We start from the raw sequence: 19,905 nt of genomic DNA on the forward strand, positions 1-19,905 counted from the left end.
ACAGATTTTGTATTGATAGAAACATTGAGATGTGATGTGTGTTATGGCTGAGGTCATAAAAATCCATTATTTTTGTTAGAGAGGACATTGGAAAATATTCTGAAGATATTCGCGATTTATATCGGGATCGGGAAGTCTTTGAAAATTTAAAATCTTGTTAAAATCTATCTATCCTGTACTTGATTTTACAAAATACACTTTTCTAGGAAACCAAATTTTTCCTCAGTAAGTCCTTGAATAAATTTACAATTTTTTGGTCCAGAAATTAAAAAAATCACAAATGTTGGCCAGGTATTTCCCGATTTTTTTTTTAGAGAATCGAGAATTCTTAGAGAAGGAAGTTCTTTATATATCCAAGATTTCATGCTTGAAAGACCTTGAAAAAGTATTCGTATCGTGTGAAAATATTTTTAATAAATAGAAATAGAATGTTAATCCAAATTTCAAAATTCTAGCTCTATCGGTCCATCACAAATTCCAGTTTTTACTAAATTTAATACTATTTAGTACCCATAGGTACAAATTTTCATAAAAACCTGCATCATACAGTTCAATCGAAATTTTATTTTCGAATTTCAGGATTCAAAGGTACGAATTTCCAAAACTACCAACATTTCTCAGTCCTGGAATGAAATAGTATTTTTATTTCTAAATATCAGAATTCCAGCTCTATCGTTTCATCCAAATCGAAATTGTACCACATTATGTACCATTTAGTACTTTTCGTGAACATAAGTACAAATTTCGAAAACTCGCTTCATACCCCAATCCTACACTTCGCCAGTAATGTTAATTTCCAACTATACCGGTTCTCCCAAAAAATGAAATTGTACCAAATTTAGTACCATTTAGTACACAAAGGTACGAATTTGCCAAAACCACCTACATTTCTCAGTCCTAGAATGCAATAGTATTCTTATTTCTAAGTATCAGAATTCCAGCTCCATCGGTTCATCCAAATCGAAATTGTACCAAATTTAGTACAATTTAGTACTTTTCGTGCACATAAGTACAACTTTCGAAAACTTCCTCCATCTCTCAATTCAACACCCCGCAAGAAATGTTAATTTCAGAATTCCAACACTACTGGTTCTTCCAAAAATTGAAATTGTACTAAATTTAGTACCATTTAGTACACAAAGGTACGAATTTCCAAAAGTACCTACATTCCTCAGTCCTTGAACGCAATAGTATTTTTATTTCTAAATATCAGAATTCCACCTCTATTGGTTCATCCAAATCGAAATTGTACCAAATTTAGTACCAAATTTTAGTACTTTTCGTGCACATAACTACAAATTTCGAAAACTACCTCCATTCCTCAGTCCTAGGATGCAATAGTATTCTATTTTCCAAATTTCAGGATTCCAAGTCTATTGGTTCTCTCAAAATCGAAATTTTACCACATTTTAGTACAATTTAGTACTTTTCGTGCACAAAAGTTCAAATTTCGAAAACTTCCTCCATACACCAATCCTACACTCCGCCAGTAATGTTAATTTTGAATTTTAGGATTCTAGCTTCTTCTGTTCCTCCAAAATCAAATTGTACGAAATTTTAGTACCGTTTAGTACTTTTCGTATGCATGTGTACACACTTCCAAAACTACCTCCTTTCATTGACTCTTCTCCTCAGTATTGATTCCCTTTCCAGATTTCAAGTTTTTAGCCCTAACCGTTCACATGATACGACATGATACCAAATATAGTACATTTTAGTACTTTTCGTACACTTATGGTGCGAATTTCCAAAAATTCTTTGGTACATCTACCTGCCACTCCATAAGTGATTCTCATTCCAAATTTAAGTTTTTCCTTTACTCCTTCCTCAAATACAAAGGGTACTTTATTTAGTACCTTTCTATACTTTTCGTACCGTTCTAGTACGAATTTTCCAAAACCCAGCCTTATCTGACCCCTTTGGTCCAAGAGTGACATTTACCCAAAATTTCAAAATTTCCGTATTGTCTGGGCATTGACGAATCGTTAAATCAGTCAGTCAGTCACCACCCCCTTCAAATCATTAAAGAAAATTCCATTTAATTATTTTTTTGTTAATTATTTTTCATACTTTATTGAAACTTGTATTGTTTGTTTTTGTTTTTATTTTTGTAATTACAATTTTCATTTGTTTTCGTTTTATTTGTATCATTTCTGTTTGTTGTTGTTGCTGTAATTAAATAATTTATTATTATTTTTTTATTATTATAAATATTTAATTTGATTTTGTTGTTGTTACCATTCTTTGTTTTGCAATGGTTGTTTATCTTTTGTTGTTGATTATTTTCTTTCAATAAATAATAAACCATTTATTTTTTAGAATTTTTTTATTATTAATTTTTGTTTTTTTAAAATGCATTTTTCTCATAATTATTGTTTTATTGTATTGCTGTTGTTTTTTTTACGTTCTTTTTTTATAAATAAATTTTCCATTTTCCGTTTTTGTTTTTCACAATAAAATTGGTATAAAAATGTGTTTATTTTTTTTTTGTTCTTTTTTTTGTTTTTGTTTTTGGTTTTGTGTCTATGTGGATGTTAGGTTATGTTGCTGTTATCTTTTGTTCTTTGTTGTATTTATTATTACGTTTTTTTGTTTTGTTTTTGTATTTGTATGTGCATTTTGTTTTGTTGCTGTTGTTTTGGTATTCGTTTGCCGTTTTTTTTTTTGCTCTTCAATATTTTTTTTAATTTTTTCTCTCGATTTTGATTTTGTGGGGAAAGTTTTGCTTTTCTTTATTTGAAAGGTAAATATGATTACAAAATGTTTAATTTTTTGTTGCTGTTGTTGCAGTTTGTTAATTTTTCCTTTGGTTTTGTATTATCTTATATTTAATTATTTTATAGTTCTCTCTTCTATATTTATATAAATACTTAAAAATTAAAAATATATTTATATTTAAATTATACACAAAAAATACAATTCACAACTACTTTTGGTAATTCTTCCTTCTCTTCATCATTACAACGTCTACTACTTCCTCTCTTCTTCTTCGCCACATTTTTCTGATTTTGTATTTGTAACTCTCTCTTAATTTTTTTATATATATTTTTAAAATTATGTCTTTTTAATTTTTTTCTGTTAAATTTATTTTTTCACATTTATTTTTTTTTTGTTTAATACTTTTTCTTCCTAATTATGTTGTTTTTGTTGCTGTGTCTTGATGAATTTTTCTAAGTTTTTTCTTTTCGTAATTTGTGTGTGTGTTTTTTTTCGTTTTGTTACAAAACTCTGTTTTCGTTTCAAAATGAAGTATTTTTTAATTAAAAAATTATTAATTAAAAATATCGTATACATTTCTTAAGGGTGGCCCAATGTTGGGCAAAGTAAATAAATTAATTTTTGTTTTTTGTTAATGTGTTGGGGAAGGGGATGGTCAATATTAATTGTTTTTTAAAAAAATGAATTTTAAAATTTATGGAAAACATGTAATATATTGAAATTAGTAATTAATAATAAAATATTAAAGTTTTATGTGACGTTGAATAAGTGGAGCCATTTCCTCCATTAAAAAAGAATTGCTTGACATTTTCTCCCATATTTAAAGCATACTTCCAGGCGCAGCTTTATTTCACACAAGCTTCTGAAATCGGGCGAAAAAGTACCACGAGGCTTAATTTTAGGGTATCGGTGTCAAAGAAAAAATTATTCTCCATCAAATTTTACTAGGGGTCACGGGGCAAGCTATAGCTGTAGCTGTAATGAATACCTATAAAATATCAGTAGCAATTTAAGAAAGACAATATTATTGATAAATTTTCACTGTCCATTCCCGACTCTTTTGATAAAGTTTAAAAATGACCCGACTACGACTGAATGATTCGACTACGAGTTATCCATATATTTAATATATACCATCGGAATGCCACCCTGAATTTTGGGATTTAAAGCACACGTTTTTATAGAGGCCATTAGTGTCGTTTTTTGGGTACGCTTCAAAATTTCCCCCAAAAAATAATTTGACGACTTTGTTATCAAAGGACAATGTGTTCTCCACCAAATTTTAGTATAGGTCTGCGACCACAAGATGTCCATATATATAATATATACCACCGTAATGCCACTCTGAATCTTGGAATATAAAATACACGTTTTTGCAGAGGCCATTAGCGTTGTTTTTTGATAACGCCTTAAAATGTCCCCCAAGGCTTGAGTTTAGGGCTTTGTTGTCAAAGAAAAAAGTGTTTGCCATCAAATTTTTTTAGATTTTCGACCACGAGTTATCCATATATTTAATTTATGCCATTGTAATGCCGACCTGAATTTTGGTATTTAAAACTTAAATTTATGTAAAGGTCATCAGTGTTGTTCTTTGATAACGCCTTAAAATGTGCCCCAAGACTTAATTTGAGGACTTTGTTATTAAAGGAAAAAGTGTTCTCCACAAAATTTTACTATAGGACTTCGACCAAAAGATGTCCATATATATGATATATACTATCGGAATGCCACCTTGAATTTTGGAATTCTTAACAAAAGATTTTGTAGAAACCAATAGTGCCTTTTTTTGATAACGCTTCAAAATGTCCCCCAAAACTTAATTTGAGGACTTTGTAACCAAAGGAAAAAGTGTTCTCCACCAAATTTTACTATCGGTCTTCAACTATGAGTTATCCATATATTTAATACATACCAGCGTAATGCCACTCCGAATTTTGGAGTTCTAAACAAAAGATTTTGTAGAGATCAACAGTGTCGTTTTTTGATTCCGCTTTAAAATGTCCCCCGAGACTTAATTTGAGAGCTTTGTTATCAAAGGAAAATATTTCTCCATGAAATTTTACTAGAGGTCTTCGACCAAGAGATCTCCATATATATAATACATATCATCGTAATGTTACTCTGAATTTTAGAATTTAAAACATACATTGACATACGTTTTGGTAGAGTTAATTAGTGCCGTTTTTGATATGGCTTCAAAATATCCCCGAAGGCTTCAGTTTATAAGGATGGTGTGAAAGAAAAATATATTCTCCACAAAATTTCGTTATAGGTCTCCGACTACGAGAAGACGGCATACATTATACATCCCAATGAAATTTCAATATCAATTTGGTCATCAATAATATAAAAAACTTCAAAGACCATCAGGAGCGTTCTTTTGATATTGGGCCAAAATCTCCCACTAAACGGCCTCTAACGGGAATGATGCCAGTGACAAAAATATTCTCCATTAAATTCTACTATAAGTCACTGACGACAAGAAATCGATATATATTATATATATCCGTGAAATTGCCGTATGAATTTTGTGAGTAAACAAATAATTATTTTCAGAGCCTCTAGCGACTTTTTTTGATTTCTTGCCAAAATGTCCCACAAGAATACACATTATGAGTTTCTTGTGAAAGGAAAAAGTGTTCTCCATAAAATTTTACTATAAGTCACCGACCACAAGAAATCGGTATATATAATAAATTACCGAAAAATTTCAGTATACATTTTGGTATTTTAAAATTAATTATATTCAGAGCATTCTCGAGACTTTTTGTGATTTCGACCCAAAATGTCCCACAAGACGACACATTAAGGGTTTCATATCAAAAGAAAAAATATTCTCTATTAAATTTCACTATAAGTCACCGACCACAAGAAATTGGTATATATTATATATATCCAAGAAATTGCTCTATGAATTTTGGCATTTAAAAAATAATTATTTTGGGAGACCTCCAGTGACTTTTTTGATTTCGACCCAAAATGTCCCACAAGCCTAAATATTAGGAGTTTTATGTCAAAGGTAAAAATATTCTCCATCAAATTTCACTATAAATTACTGAGTACAAGAAATCGGTATATATAATAAGTATCCGAGAAATGCCATTATAAATGTTAGTATTTTAAAAACAATTATTTTCAGAGCCCTCGAGCGACTTTTTTTGATTTTGGGCCAAAATGTCCCACAAGACTGCATTTTAGGAGTTCCATACCAAAGGAAAAACGATTTTCCATCAAATTTCACTATAAGTTGCCGAATACAAGAAATCCGTATATATAATATATGGCAATGAAATGCCTATATCAAATAGGGCAATAATTTAAATTTCAAAATAATTGTTTTCCCCTTCCCCAACAATTTTTTGTTCTGCTTTTCCAAATCTTTTACTTTTTCTTTTTTTCTGTTTCTGTTCTTTCTCTTTTTTCGCAAATTCCTATACCAATTCTTCAATCGTTAGTTATTTTCACTTATTTTTTTTTGTTTCTAACACATTTCATGAGAGACCAACAAACTGCTACGGCTTATAAACCTAAATATATATATTAGCATAAAACTTAATGTACAAATTTATATTTATATTATTTATATAATAATATATATATAGAATATAAACATTTATTAAATTTATGTTTTGTAAAGATTTCGTTTTTTTGTTATTATTTTATAAATATATTTATTTTTTGTTTTGTTAAAAAACATCTTGTCTTTCAAATTACGTATATTCGTTACAAAAAGGATTTTTTTTTCGAAGAAATCCTTTTCAGGGTGAGTTTTTTTGTTGTTGTTGTTTTTTTTTGTTAAGCTTTTAATTTTTATCAGTTACTTAATCTGTTTTTTGTTCTTTTTGGGGATAAATAAAATATATTACTACAAGTTGTTACAAAAAAATATACATACATTAAGCCTAAGGTACATTGATATAGGAGGAAAGTAATAACTTAATTAAAAAACAATAAAGTTCATGTATGAAAAAATAATAAATAAAAATAAATATATATATAAATAAAATATAAACATAAATATAAATAATAAAAAATATAAGTATTAAAAAATTATAAAATATATATAAAATATTTAAAAATTAAAATTTGATAAATAAAAACAATAAAAAATTAAAAAAAAAATAATAAAAATATATATTTTATTATTTACTATTTATTATTTTATAAATTTTAAAAAATGAAGAACTGCAAAAAAATATGAAACATAAAATTAAAAAAAATATAACTGTAATAATAATATTATATTATTTTATGTTTAAATAAAATGCTTAAACATAAAAAAAAACAAAACAATATTTTTATTAAATATTATAATTTTTTTGATTATTTTTATTACTATTTTTTAATTTATAAAAAATAATAAAAATATGCAAAAATATAAAACATAAAAATAATTAAAAAATATATTGTTGTAATATAACAATAATTTTTTATTAGTTTTACGTTTTATATTTTTGCATATTTTTTTTATTAAATATGATAAATAAAAACAATAAAAAATATTAATGTAATAAAAATATATATTTATATTTATTTTATTATTTATTTTTTTTTTAATTATAAAAAATAATAAAAAATTGCAAAAAATATAAAAGTTTTTTCTTGTAATAATATTTTTTTTATTATTTTTATGTTTAAATAAAATACCTAAACATAAAAATAAGAAAAAAATATTTTTATTGAAAATTCTAAAAAATATAAATAATAAAAAATATAAATATTAAAAAGTTAAAAAAAAACTGTAAAATATATATCAAATATTTAAAAAGTAAAATGTGATAAATAAAAACAATAAAATATAAAATTATAAATATATATTTTTTCTATTTATTATTTTTATAAATTTTTCAAAAAAAAAAAAAAAAAAAATAATAAGTATGTAAAAAATATAAAACATAAAAATAATGAAAAAATATACCTTTAATAATAATATTTTTTATTATTTTTATGTTTAAATAAAATACCTAGACATAAAAATAACAAAAAATATTTTTGTTAAATAAAAATATAAATAATAAAAACTATAAATATTAAAAAATATAAAATATATATAAAAAATGAAAAAATATGATAAACAATAAAAAAATTAAAAGATTAAAAATAATGTAATAAAAATATATTTTTTACTATTTAATATTTTTATAAATTATAAAAAATAACAAAAAAATTGCAAAAGAAAAAATGTACTTGTAATATAATAATAATATTTTTTTATAATTTTTATGTTTTATTGAATATAAAAATAACAAAAAAATATTTTTATTAAATATTAATTTTTTTATTATTATTATTTTATTAAAATTATAATTAAAAAAATAAAAAGTAAATTAATAATTTAAAAAAAATCAAAAGCCACTAATAAAAAATATGGGACTAATAAAGAATAAAAAAAATGTAAAATATTAAATTAAAAAATTTTTTTTGTTTGTTTTTTTTTTTTTTTTTTTAAATTGTTAGCTAGGCTTATAATACAATTTATATTTTCATTGTTTGGTTACGGCCCAAAAACTACTTTACCATTTCAAAACTCCCGAGCCCAGCTCTTGGTTAGATTGTTTATGTTGTTGTTCTTGGTTTTTCTTTAAACTCTGATTTTGCTGAGGTAAAGTAAAAAGGGCCGTGAGAATTTTTTTTTTTTTTTTTTGTAAAAATCTATGGACATTTTGTAATTTTGCTAAGGTTTCATAGGATTCACATATGGAGGGTAAATAAAATTGTGTTTTTTATCAAAACAATCGCATAAAAGGAAAATTTGTATTAATTTGTAAATAAAAACTGATTGATTTTTGGGAAAAATTTATATTATATAATTTTTTAATTCAATAAACAATAAAAATAAAAAGAAATATTACAACCAGGGTCGGTAACGAAAATGTTTTAATTTCTCAAAAAAATTGAAAAAAAAATATATAAAAAAAATAAAAATATAGTAATTTATTTTAGAGACATAACCTCAGTGACAAAAATATTCTACATGAAATTTCACTGGAAATCCTTAAGCAAAGAATATCTGTATATGTGATGTATATTATGAAAAAACTAGTATCAATTTGGGTCTATAAACCTATAGGCTTTTTGAAGTGATAAAAATGGTACAATTTCAATTTTGGTCAAATAAACCGCTAATTAATCATTTTAGGCGATTGATGTCAAAGAGAAGTATGTTCTCCATTAAATTTCACCATGAGTCGCCGAGTATAGAAAATCTGTAGCTATAATATATATCAATAGAATTGTGCTATCAATTAGGGCATTTTAATGGAGATATTTTTTGGACATTTTACTTCATTTTTCAAAATTTACCAATTTATACGAAAATTCTTCGTTTTACTGATTTGTTGTCAATGGACTAAATATTTTCCATCTAATTTTACTATGAGTCTCTGAATACATGGAAACTGTAGATAAAATATATATCTATGAAATATCAAAAACAATTTGAGTATAAGTCAAAGAATGCACTTTTTTGGGTTAAATTTGGTATATTTTCAATTGTGGTAAAATATTTCGGTAACCTTTCATTTTAGGGGATTTATGTTAATGAAGAAAATATTCTCCATCCAATTTTACTATAAGTCTCCGAAGACAAAAAATAGATAGAAAGAGTATATATTAGTGAAATGACAGTAAAAATAAGGGGGATTTTTTGGTTAAATATTTTTGGATTTTTTCGACTTATTTTATAAATTTACCAAAATTACACTCAAAACTTTGTTTTTTGGAAAAGATGTCAATGGAAAAAATATTGTGCATTGAATTTCATTATTGGTATCCACACACGAGAAATCCGCATATATAATATTTATGAATCAAATTACGGTATTAAAAAGGACTTTTAAAATTTAGCATTTTCTTGGGTTAAATTTGGTACATTTTCAAATTCGGCCAAATTTTGTGACAACTCTTCATTTTAGGGGATATAAGTCAAAGAATTAAATATTCTCCATCCCATTTTACTATAAGTCGCTGAATACAAGAAATCTGTAGAAAAAGTATATATCAATGAAATGACAATAAAAATAAAGGGGATTTTTTGGTTAAATATTTTTGGGAATTTTTCGACCTATTTTATAAATTGGTCGGAATTGCGCTCAAAACTTCGTTTTTTGGACATGATGCCAATGGAAGAAATATTTTGCAATGAATTTCACTATGAGTCGTCTCACAAGAGATATCGGAATATATAATATATATCAATGAAATTACGGTATTAATAAAGACTTTTGAAATTTAGCAGTTTTCGACCCTTTTTATAAATTGGCCAAAATTGCCCTCAAAACTTCATTTTTTGGACAACATGTCAATGGGAAGAATATTCTGCATTCAATTTTAATATAAGTCTTCTCAGAAGAAAAATCGGTATATAATATATATATATCGAAGATATTACAATATTAAAAAGAACTTTTAAAATTTTGTGTTTTCTTTGGGTAAATTTGGTACATTTTCACATTCGGCCAAATTTTGTGACAACTCTTCATTATAGGGGATTGCTATCAATGGAGGATATATTATCCATGTAATTTCACTACAAGTCTCTGAAGATATGAAATCCGTAGATAAATTATTTATCGATAAAATTATAGTAAAAATATGGGGGTTTGAAGTTAAAATATTTTTTGGATGTTTTCGACCTATTTCCTAAATTGGGTCATATTGTTATCAAAACTTCATTTTTTGGACAAAATGTCAATGGGAGAAATATTCTGCATTGAATTTTACTATAAGTCTCCTCAGAAGAAAAATCGGTATATAATATATATATATCGAAGATATTACAATATTAAAAAGAACTTTTAAAATTTTGTGTTTTCTTGGGGTAAATTTGGTACATTTTGACATTCGGCCAAATTTTGTGACAACTCATAATTTAATGGGATATATGCCAATAAAGGAAATATTCTCCATCCAATTCTATCATAAGTCTCTGAAGAAATGAATTATGTAGATATATTATTTATCGATATAATTACGGCAAAACTATGAGCGTTTCAAGTTAAAATATTTTTGGTATTTTTTTCGATCTATTTCATAAATTGGGTCGAACTGGTATCAAAACTTTGTTTTTTGGGCAAGATGTCAATGGAGGAAATATTCTGCATTGAATTTCACTATGGGTTGCCATACACGAGAAATCGACATATATAATATATATCAATCAAATTACCACTTTTAAAATGACTTTTAAAAAAGTTTGCATTTTTTTGGGTGAATTTGGTACATTTTCCAAGATTGGTCAAATTTTCGGTAACTCTTCATTTTAGAGCATTGATGTCAATGGAGAAAATATTCTTCATCAAATATAAGTACATGTTTCTGAACAAAACAAATCTGTATATTTGGTATATATCAAGAAATTCACGCTAGAAACTAGGGAGTTTTTTAAGTAGCATAATTTTGGGAGTCTTTCGGCCTTTTCCATAAATTGGTCCAAATTGGCACCAAACCCTAATTTTTGCGGCATGTTGTCGATGAAAAAAATATTATGCACAAAATTTCAGTATAAGTCACCACACAAGAGAAATCGGTATATATAATATATATCAATGAAATTGCGGTATTAAAACGGATTTTTGAAATTGTGCATTTTCTGGGGGATTTTTTGGTATTGGTCACATTTTTCGATAACTCTTCATTTTAGGGCATTGATGCTAATGGAGAAAATATTCTTCATCAAATTTTAGTATATGTCTCCGAGCAAAAGAAATCTGTAGATATAGTATGCTTCAATGAAATTCCATGTAAAATTGAAGGGTTTTTAAGTCGTAATATTTTTTGGGATTTTTCGACCATTTTTTAATAATTGGACCAAATTGTTACCAAAACTTGAATTTTTGGCCTTGATACCAATGGAAGAAATATTCTGCATTAAATTTTAGCATAAGTGTCCTCCCAAGAGAAATCTGGATATATAACATATTTCAATGAAATTTGTGGGTTTTTAAAGGCGTCACATTTTAGGGGTTTAATTTGACCTTTTTTACAATTCGTCCCAAAACCCGATAAAAACTTTATTTTAGAGACTCGATGTCAATGAAAAAAATCTTCCTCATCAAATTTCACTATGGGTCTCCACACAAACGAAAGATGTAACTCTAAAAAATATTAAGGAAATAATACTACTAAGAAAAAAATCCTTGGGAGAAAAAAAATCAACTAAAACTCATTTTCGAACCAAAAAATTAAAATAAAATAACCAACCAAAATGGAAAAAAATAAATAAAACAAAAATCATATGTTTTTTTAATAATTTTTTTCTTAATAAAAAAATCAGTTTTTATTGCAATTTCGTTTTCGTGTTGTTTTTGTTTGTTTAGGATTATAAATTCATGGAGTTGTTTCTCAATAATAATTATAAGAATAATAATAATAATTATAGGATTAAAAGGTTTCGTGTTTGTTTGTTTGTTTTCACATAAGTTATAGTTATAAATATTTATACGTATATAATAGAGAATAAATTTTTATATAATAATAATTAAAAATAAAAATTGAAGGAATACAACTTTTTACAATACGAATCAATGAATGATGAGTGGGGGTGAGATATTTAGAGAGACAGAGGGGGAGAGAGAAACAAAAATGTAATTCAAAAATTAAAACAAATTTTTAAAAAAATAATACAAAAATTTAAAAACAAAAAAATATATATTTTTAGTTGAGCTTAAATGCTGTTCTTTAGGTTAGGGGGGTTTTTTAATTTTTTTTTTCGTATAAATAAATTTATTTTATATTTATTTATATATTTATTTATTTTTTTTTTGGAAAAAATGCATTCATATAAGACTTTTTGGATTGTTTCTTATTTTTGTTTGTTTCTTTTTTTCTTCGTTTAATACATTATTTTTTTATTATTAATTTTAAATTATAATTAATTATAAATTAATATTTACAATTTGTTAGTTTTATCTTAATCATATAATCTTTTTTTTTAATTTTTAAATTAGTTTATTTTTAATTATTATTATTTTTTTCTTCTTCTTTGTATAGTTTATGTTTTTGGGGGGAGGATTTTATCTTAATTTTAATTTTGTTTTTTTTTTTCATCTAAAAAATATGAAATATTTTACAATTTTGTTTTTTTGATATTTATTCGATTTTTTTTGTTTTGTTTAGTGTTGGAAAATTGGGTGGGGTAAGGGTTCCTTATGGGCACAAGGGTTGTTGAAGTTCCATGACTTGTTCTCAATTGCTAAACATTTTGACTTGGACCGGAACTTCAGCCCTGGCCATTTTCTTGTTGTTATTGTGGTTTTTACATTATGGCTTTTGCATTTGGCAGTGGCAGTTTTGTGGTTTACCCTTTTAATTTTTGTTTGCTCTATTATTTGTAGATTTTTTATTATTTTATTTTTTTTTTATAAATTTAAGTCAGTCTATTTTTAAGAAAGAAAAAATATATATTTTTTTTTCAACAAAAAAAGGAAAGTAGTTGTTTATTTTGAATAAACATTTTGTTAAGAGGAAATAATAATAAAATATTGTGCTTTACGTTCATTGTTTCTTTCTTTAATTCTTTTCTTTTCGTCTACATAACCTCACTATTTCAACCTAACCTCAAACTTGCCAGAGTAAGTAAGTATGAGAGAGAGAGAGGCTCTTGGCTCTTCTTAAAATGTATTGTATGGAAAAAATGTGGACTAGATCTTTATGTAAATAGTTTAAAATAGCTTTTGTTGTTGTTTTTAATATTATTTTTAAATATTTTTTTAATAAAAAATCATTTTCTTTTAATAAAAAATTATTTTCTTTAATAAAATTATGTTTTTTAATAAAAAAAATAATATATTTCTAATAAAAAATAATATTTTTTTTAATAACATTACGTTTTTTTTTAATAAAAAATAAGATTTTTTAATAAAAAAGAATATTTTTTTAAATAAAAAAAAACATTTTTTAAAAAGAAACTATATGTTTTTAATAAAAAATATTTTTTTAATAAAAAATTATTTTTTTAATAAAAAATTACTTTATTTAATAAAAAATTATTTGCTTTAATAAAAAAATTACTTTTTTTTAAAAAAAATTATTTTCTTTAATAAAATTATGTTTTTTTAATAAAAAATAATATTTTTTATATTAAAAAATAATATTTTTTCAATAAAAAATATTTTTTAAACAAATGTATCTTTTAGAATAATTATTTTAAAAGCATTAACAATTATTTTTAATTAAAAAAGTTAATAAAAAAATATTTTTTTAAATTTAATAAAGAAAAGATTTTTAAAATAATTTATTTTTTTGTAGTTTTATAAAAAATAATTTTAAATAAAAATGACATGAGCTTTTTTTATACATATTTAATAAAATAAATATTTTTAATTATAATTTTTTAATTATTATTATTAAAAAATATATATATATATATTTAAAAAATATATTTTATTGAATAAGTATAAAATTAGCACATGTCATTTTACATTGAAAAATATTTTTTACAAAACAAAGAATATAATTTACTATAAAAATATTTTCTTTATTAGATTTAAAAAAAAATATTTTTTTATTAAAAACAATTTTTAATGTTTTTTAAGAATTTTATTTTTATTAATGTTTTGAAGGGATATTTTCTTTTTATTAAATATTTTTGTGAAAAAATACTTTATTTTTATTTAATAAAAGTTAACTAATTTTTTAATAAACTTTTAATAAAATAAAATTTTATTATTACTAAAATATTATATTATGTTACTAAAAATATTTTTTTTAGATTTTAAAAAATATATATTTTTTAAAATATTTTTTTTAATTGTGAGTCAAATACTAACATATTTTTGGTATTTGAAAAAAATATTATTAAAAAATACATATTTTTTAAATTCAAAAAAAAAAATACATTTTTTTAATTAAACAAAATAATAAAATAATACATTATTTTAGTAATAAAAGTATTTAATATTATTTAAAAATATATTAAAAAATATTTGTTAGTTTATTTTCATTAAGTAAATATAAAGTATTTTTCCACAAAAAAAAAATATATTTTTAAAAAATGTTTCTATCAAAATAATCTTTTAAAATATTTTTTTATTAAAAAAAATATTATTTATTTAAATAATATATTTTATTAAATAAGTATAAATAATAAATTTTTAAAAAACAAATTATTTTCTCAATAAAAAAATTATATAAGAATTAAAATTTAAAAATTAATTTTAAAAAAATTGATAAAAACGTTTTTTTAATTTTTTTTTTGTGAAAAAAACTGTTTTATACATATATTATTCATTGCCTCATGTCATTTTTTATTTGAAATTGTTTTTTATTTTTTTATTTTTTTATTTTTTCACAAAAAAAATAAAATATGTTTTTATCAAAATATTTTAAACAATTTTATAAAAAATAATTTTTATATAATTTTTTTTAAATAATTTGTTAAAATATTAAATAAAGAAAATCATTTTTATATAATTTTTTTATGAAACAAATAATTTTTTATTTAAAATATATTATTTTTAAAAAATAATTTTATATTAAAAAAATTATATTTTATTAAAAAAAATATTTTTTTTATTACAAAAAAATAATTTATTATTAAAAAATATTTTTAACAACAACAAAAATAATTTTTTATTAAAAAAAATATTTTTGTATTATTTTCATTATTCAGTGTTTATGTTATATATTTTTTTAAAAAACTTTATAAACTACTTTACTAGAATTTAATATGGCGGCTGAATTCTTTTCTTTATACACAAGAAAAAAACAAAAAATAATATTTTTTTTTTTCGAAAAAAACCTAACAACAAGTTTTTCCAATCAATTGTTAACCCGTCCATTTTTTTTTCAAAAATTTTCCATTTTTTTCACTTCTGAGATTTACAATTGACTAAAACTACTTGTGGATACCCAGTGGTTTGTATCTGGCCGTACCATTAACTATATAGGACCATAATCGCTTAATGCCTGGCCCGGATGTTGGTTACCAGGCCCGCCTGGTAGTGAGACCACCACAGAGACGGCCCTGGAATCCACCATGCCAGGACCGTTATTGCCATTGCCCCCATTGCCATAGACATTACCTGGAGTATTCATACCACCACCGCCGCCATTGCCACCATTTCCCCCTCCCCCACCACCACTTCCATGCATTAAACTGCCAGGAGGAGCCCCAACACCGTGCATGCCACTGCCGCCAACCGTACTATTGCCTGCCGTGCTCATCAGAGTACCATGCCCACCCAGCACGCTGCCGCCGCCAATTGTACTGCCGCCGCCGCCGCCACCACCGCCCATCGTTGAAGCTCCGCCTGACTCTCCATGTCATACATGGCTGGCGGCAGGCTGTTTCAAGACATGATGGTGCAAATGGTGGTGGCTGGTGGAGGCCACCGAGGCTCCGCCCGCCTGCGTGTATGGGGTTGCCAGCAGTGATCCGGCAGCAGATCCTACTGGCATACCCATGCCAGAGCCGGCATAGGGATGTGGTATGGGTGGCCGTTGTTTGATGAGCGCCTGATTGGCGCCGGTGCGATCCGGCTGGCCAAACAGACGTCTCCAGAAACGACGCCAACTTTCCAATGTCTTGCCAGACCATATCCATACGCCGGATGTTATGCCCACCGCCAAGGCCATGAAGTATTTCAGCATCAGCACCGAGTAGAGGGGTTTCTTGCCGGGGCCCTTGATCTGGGCACAGGGACAGGCCAGTGACTTGATCCAGTCCTCGAAGTAGGCCGCCTCGTAGAGATAACAGCCGATGACAATTGTGGCCGGTACGGTGTACAGCACCGAGAAGATGCCAATGCGTATCATAAGCTTTTCCAGTTTATCGGCCTTGACGCCGGCTCCCACGCCGCCTTGCTGCTTGATGACGGAGCGTATGCGGAAGAGCGAAACAAAGCCGGCCATAAGGAAGGTGGTGCCAATGACCAGATAGACAAACAGAGGAGCCAGCACAAAGGTCTTCAAATGATCGGGATTCAAGTTGCCCACATAGCAGATACCCAGTATGGGATCACCATCCACGGCCGACAGCAGGAGGACTGCCACAGATTGCACTGTGGGTATCAGCCAGGCAGCCAAATGGAAATACTGCGAATGTTTGGTAATGGCCTCATTGCCCCATTTCAGACCGGCCGCCAGGAACCAGGTAAAACTCAAGATGACCCACCATATCGACGAAGCCATGCCAAAGAAATAGGTCATCAAAAACACCAGTGTACACGAATGCGGTCCCGTCGAACTCTCCTTCAGCAGTCGCCCGTCGCAGGCAATCTCCTCATTCTGCAGGAAATTCTTGGACAAATAACCCACCGAGACCATGAAGTAACAGGCGGAGAGGAACACAATCGGCCGCTCGGGATACTTAAATCTTTCGGTGTCGATGATGAACGTGGTCAGGGTCATTAGGGTGCTGCAGAAGCACAGGCCCGACCACAGGGTTATCCATATGCCGGCGAACTCCTTTTCGTCGTTTGTGAAGAACGGGCCCTTGCACGGAATGGCGCAGTTTTGAACGTTGGCGATTCTTGACACAGTCGAGTTCATGTACCACGGGTAGTGCATGGTGGGTGGTTGCATCATTTGGGCTTCCTTCCCCAGGAGGATGAGTGGTGGGCGACATGAGCATGTGCATTCCTTTGCGTTTGTTTTTTCTCCTAGGGAGCTTTGGCAGTTTTTTGAATTTTTTCCTTTGCATTTTTGGGAGCCGGAGGAGCCAGACGAGCCGGATTGTTTGCGTTTGCCGCCGCCGCCCGAAGAGGAGCCGCCGCTGGAGCCGGAGGCACTGTCACCACGGCCGGAACCACTCGAGGAGCTGCCTGAGCCACCACTGCCACCCGAAGAACTGGAGTCGGTGTAGGATGGCTGTTCCATGCAGAGATTTTCCGGGTCACCATAGAACGGCAGTCGTTCGCAGGCCATGCGTTCGGGCCACTCAAAGCTGTACTGGTGCATAATGGGGGCACATCCTGCCCGGGCGCGTTCACACACCGAACGACATACGGGCAACGGTTTGTGATAGTCCTCCAAACAAATTGGCGTGTACATGGAACAGAGGAAAAATTTCAAATCGGCCGAGCAGCGTATCTCCACCAGAGGCCAAAATTGATGGACCTCCAGACCGGCCTCATCCTGGGTCTCGTGATTCATTTCGTTGGGAAAAGAGGTCATGTTGTAGCCAATACCCCGGCACATGGGTATGGTGATTTCTTCACAACGTGAATTGGGATCCTTGGGTATGGCGGGCAGGCCGAAACCGGGGGCAGGACTTACTTCCATGGAGTGCATGCCGCCCATGTTGCCGCCACCGACTCCACCAACACCGCCAACGCCGCCGCCATTATCGGCCATGTGTTGCAGGCCATCGGCATAAACGCTGGTCGCCGCCGTCACCGCCAACAGGACGAGGAGATAGATTGTGGGGAGAGCGGAAAGGCATTGCCGCCTTCTGCTGCAGAGATTTCTTAGGCCAGCCATAGCTGTTAGAACAGGTGTGGCTGATGACATTTTATTTTTGTTGTAGAATTTTTTTTTTGATTTGTTGTTGTTGGTGTTTTTTTCAAATTAGGGGGCCACCTACCACCCTGTGCTGTTTTTGTTGTGGCTTTTTTTGTTTTGGAGTTTAGCTTCCTGTCTCTTGGGGTTTCCTTTTTTTCTTGATAAGGATTTTATTTTGTGAAGAGAGAATCCTTGAGAGAGTTTTCAAAATAGACTTCTAGAGAGCGAGAGAGAGAGCGTATCTAGGCTGAAGAATGTGTGTTTTGGTTTTCCTTAACTCAGCGTCAAATGTGGAGATTTCGAAATTTAAAAAACATCTGCAAAGAGAGAATGGGAAAAAATGGAAAAATTAATAAAAATTGGAAATATTTGGACGATTTTTAATTTTTAAAAATATTTTAAACAAGAAAAGGTGAAAATTAAAAAAAAATAATTAAAAATCTAAATATTTTTTTTTAATTTTTAAAAATATTTTAAACCAGAGAAAGGTAAAAATTAAAAAAAATAATAATTAAAAAATTTAAATATTTGTAAGTTTTTTTTTTTTTTAATTTTTAAAAATATTTTATTTTTTTTACATTCGATATTTTCAATTTTCGTTGTTTTTTAGAGAAGAAAGAAATTCGAATTTCGATTTTTTTAAAACAGTTGTTTTTTTTTTTTTCATTTTTTCAACTCCCTTTTGCGGAAGTTTAAATGAAAACCCAGCAGATTATGAAATTAGAGCTAAAAAAAGACACTTGTATCGGCTTTTTTAAAGGTTGAGTTTAAGTTTTTTTTTAATTTTTAAAAATATTTTAAACCAGAAAAAGGTAAAAATTAAAAAAAAATAATAATTAAAAAATTTAAGTATTTGTAAGTTTTTTTTTAATTTTTAAAAATATTTTTTTTTGACATTCGACATTTTCAATTTTCGTTGTTTTTTAGAGAAGAAAGAAATTCGAATTTCGATTTTTTTAAAACAGTTGTTTTTTTTTCATTTTTTCAACTCCCTTTTGCGGAGGTTTAAATGAAAATCCAGCAGATTGTGAAAGTAGAGCTAAAAAAAGACACTTGTATCGGCTTTTTGAAGGATGAAGATATATTTCGCAATATTTAAAATAACGCTCCAACATTTTATAGAGAATCAGAATCATTGGTACAGAAAATGGGTCATATCGATACACTTTTTGGAATAGTCTCCTTATAAGGATAACTCTGATTTGAAGTATTTTTTAAATTCACTTTTTTTCAAAATATTTTTTAAAAATTTAATTCATTTTTTTTTAAATATTTTGTTTTTCATTTTTTTTATTATTTTAATTCACTTGCACTCAAAATCTATTTTTATTTATTTTTAAATTCTTTCTTCAAATTATTTTTTTCTCCAAATGTCACTTCATTTTATATTTTTTTTTTTCAAAATATTTTTCCATTTTTTTTAATTCATATTTCTTTAAAAAAATATTTTATTTGTCATTTTTTTACTATTTTAATTCACTTGCATTTAAGTCTATTTTTATTTTTTTTAAATAAAATAAAATTTTTGGAATGCTCCCTTAAATTATTTTTTTTTTCCAAATGTCACTTCAATTTTCTTATTTTTTATATTTAAATTTATTAATTTTCCAATAAATAGTTAACATAATTTTAATATTTTAAAATATTTTTTTTGAGAATTAATTATTAAATTATTTTTTCCAAATGCCTGTTCAATTTTCTTATTTTTTTATATTTAAAATTATTAATTTTCCAATAAATAGTTGC

The 19,905-nt window shown here is 27.3% G+C and overlaps 2 protein-coding genes across 2 annotated transcripts in view; both read right to left on the reverse strand.

The window, feature by feature from the left end:
• Positions 1–15,310: 15,310 nt before the first annotated feature.
• LOC109611644 (uncharacterized) lies at positions 15,311–15,954 on the reverse strand. The gene has a single exon (XM_020034686.2). It carries the CDS (start codon positions 15,952–15,954, stop codon positions 15,598–15,600), a length of 357 nt encoding a protein of 118 aa, XP_019890245.1. The 3' UTR covers positions 15,311–15,597.
• A 27-nt stretch (positions 15,955–15,981) lies between these two features.
• Positions 15,982–19,905, reverse strand: part of LOC101897391 (frizzled-2) — an 87,965-nt gene continuing 84,041 nt past the window's right edge. The window contains exon 3 of the mRNA XM_059121100.1: positions 15,982–18,476. Within this exon, the coding sequence (XP_058977083.1) occupies positions 15,982–18,168 (2,187 nt within the window). The 5' untranslated portion in view covers positions 18,169–18,476. The remainder of the gene's footprint in view (positions 18,477–19,905) is intronic.

Source organism: Musca domestica, unplaced genomic scaffold (genome assembly GCF_030504385.1).
Source record: "Musca domestica strain aabys unplaced genomic scaffold, Musca_domestica.polishedcontigs.V.1.1 189, whole genome shotgun sequence".
NCBI lineage: Eukaryota > Metazoa > Arthropoda > Insecta > Diptera > Muscidae > Musca > Musca domestica.

Bases quoted from the DNA above. Each gene is read 5' to 3' on its own strand.
- LOC109611644 (XM_020034686.2), bottom strand. From the start codon at position 15,954: ATGGGCGGTGGTGGCGGCGGCGGCGGCAGTACAATTGGCGGCGGCAGC.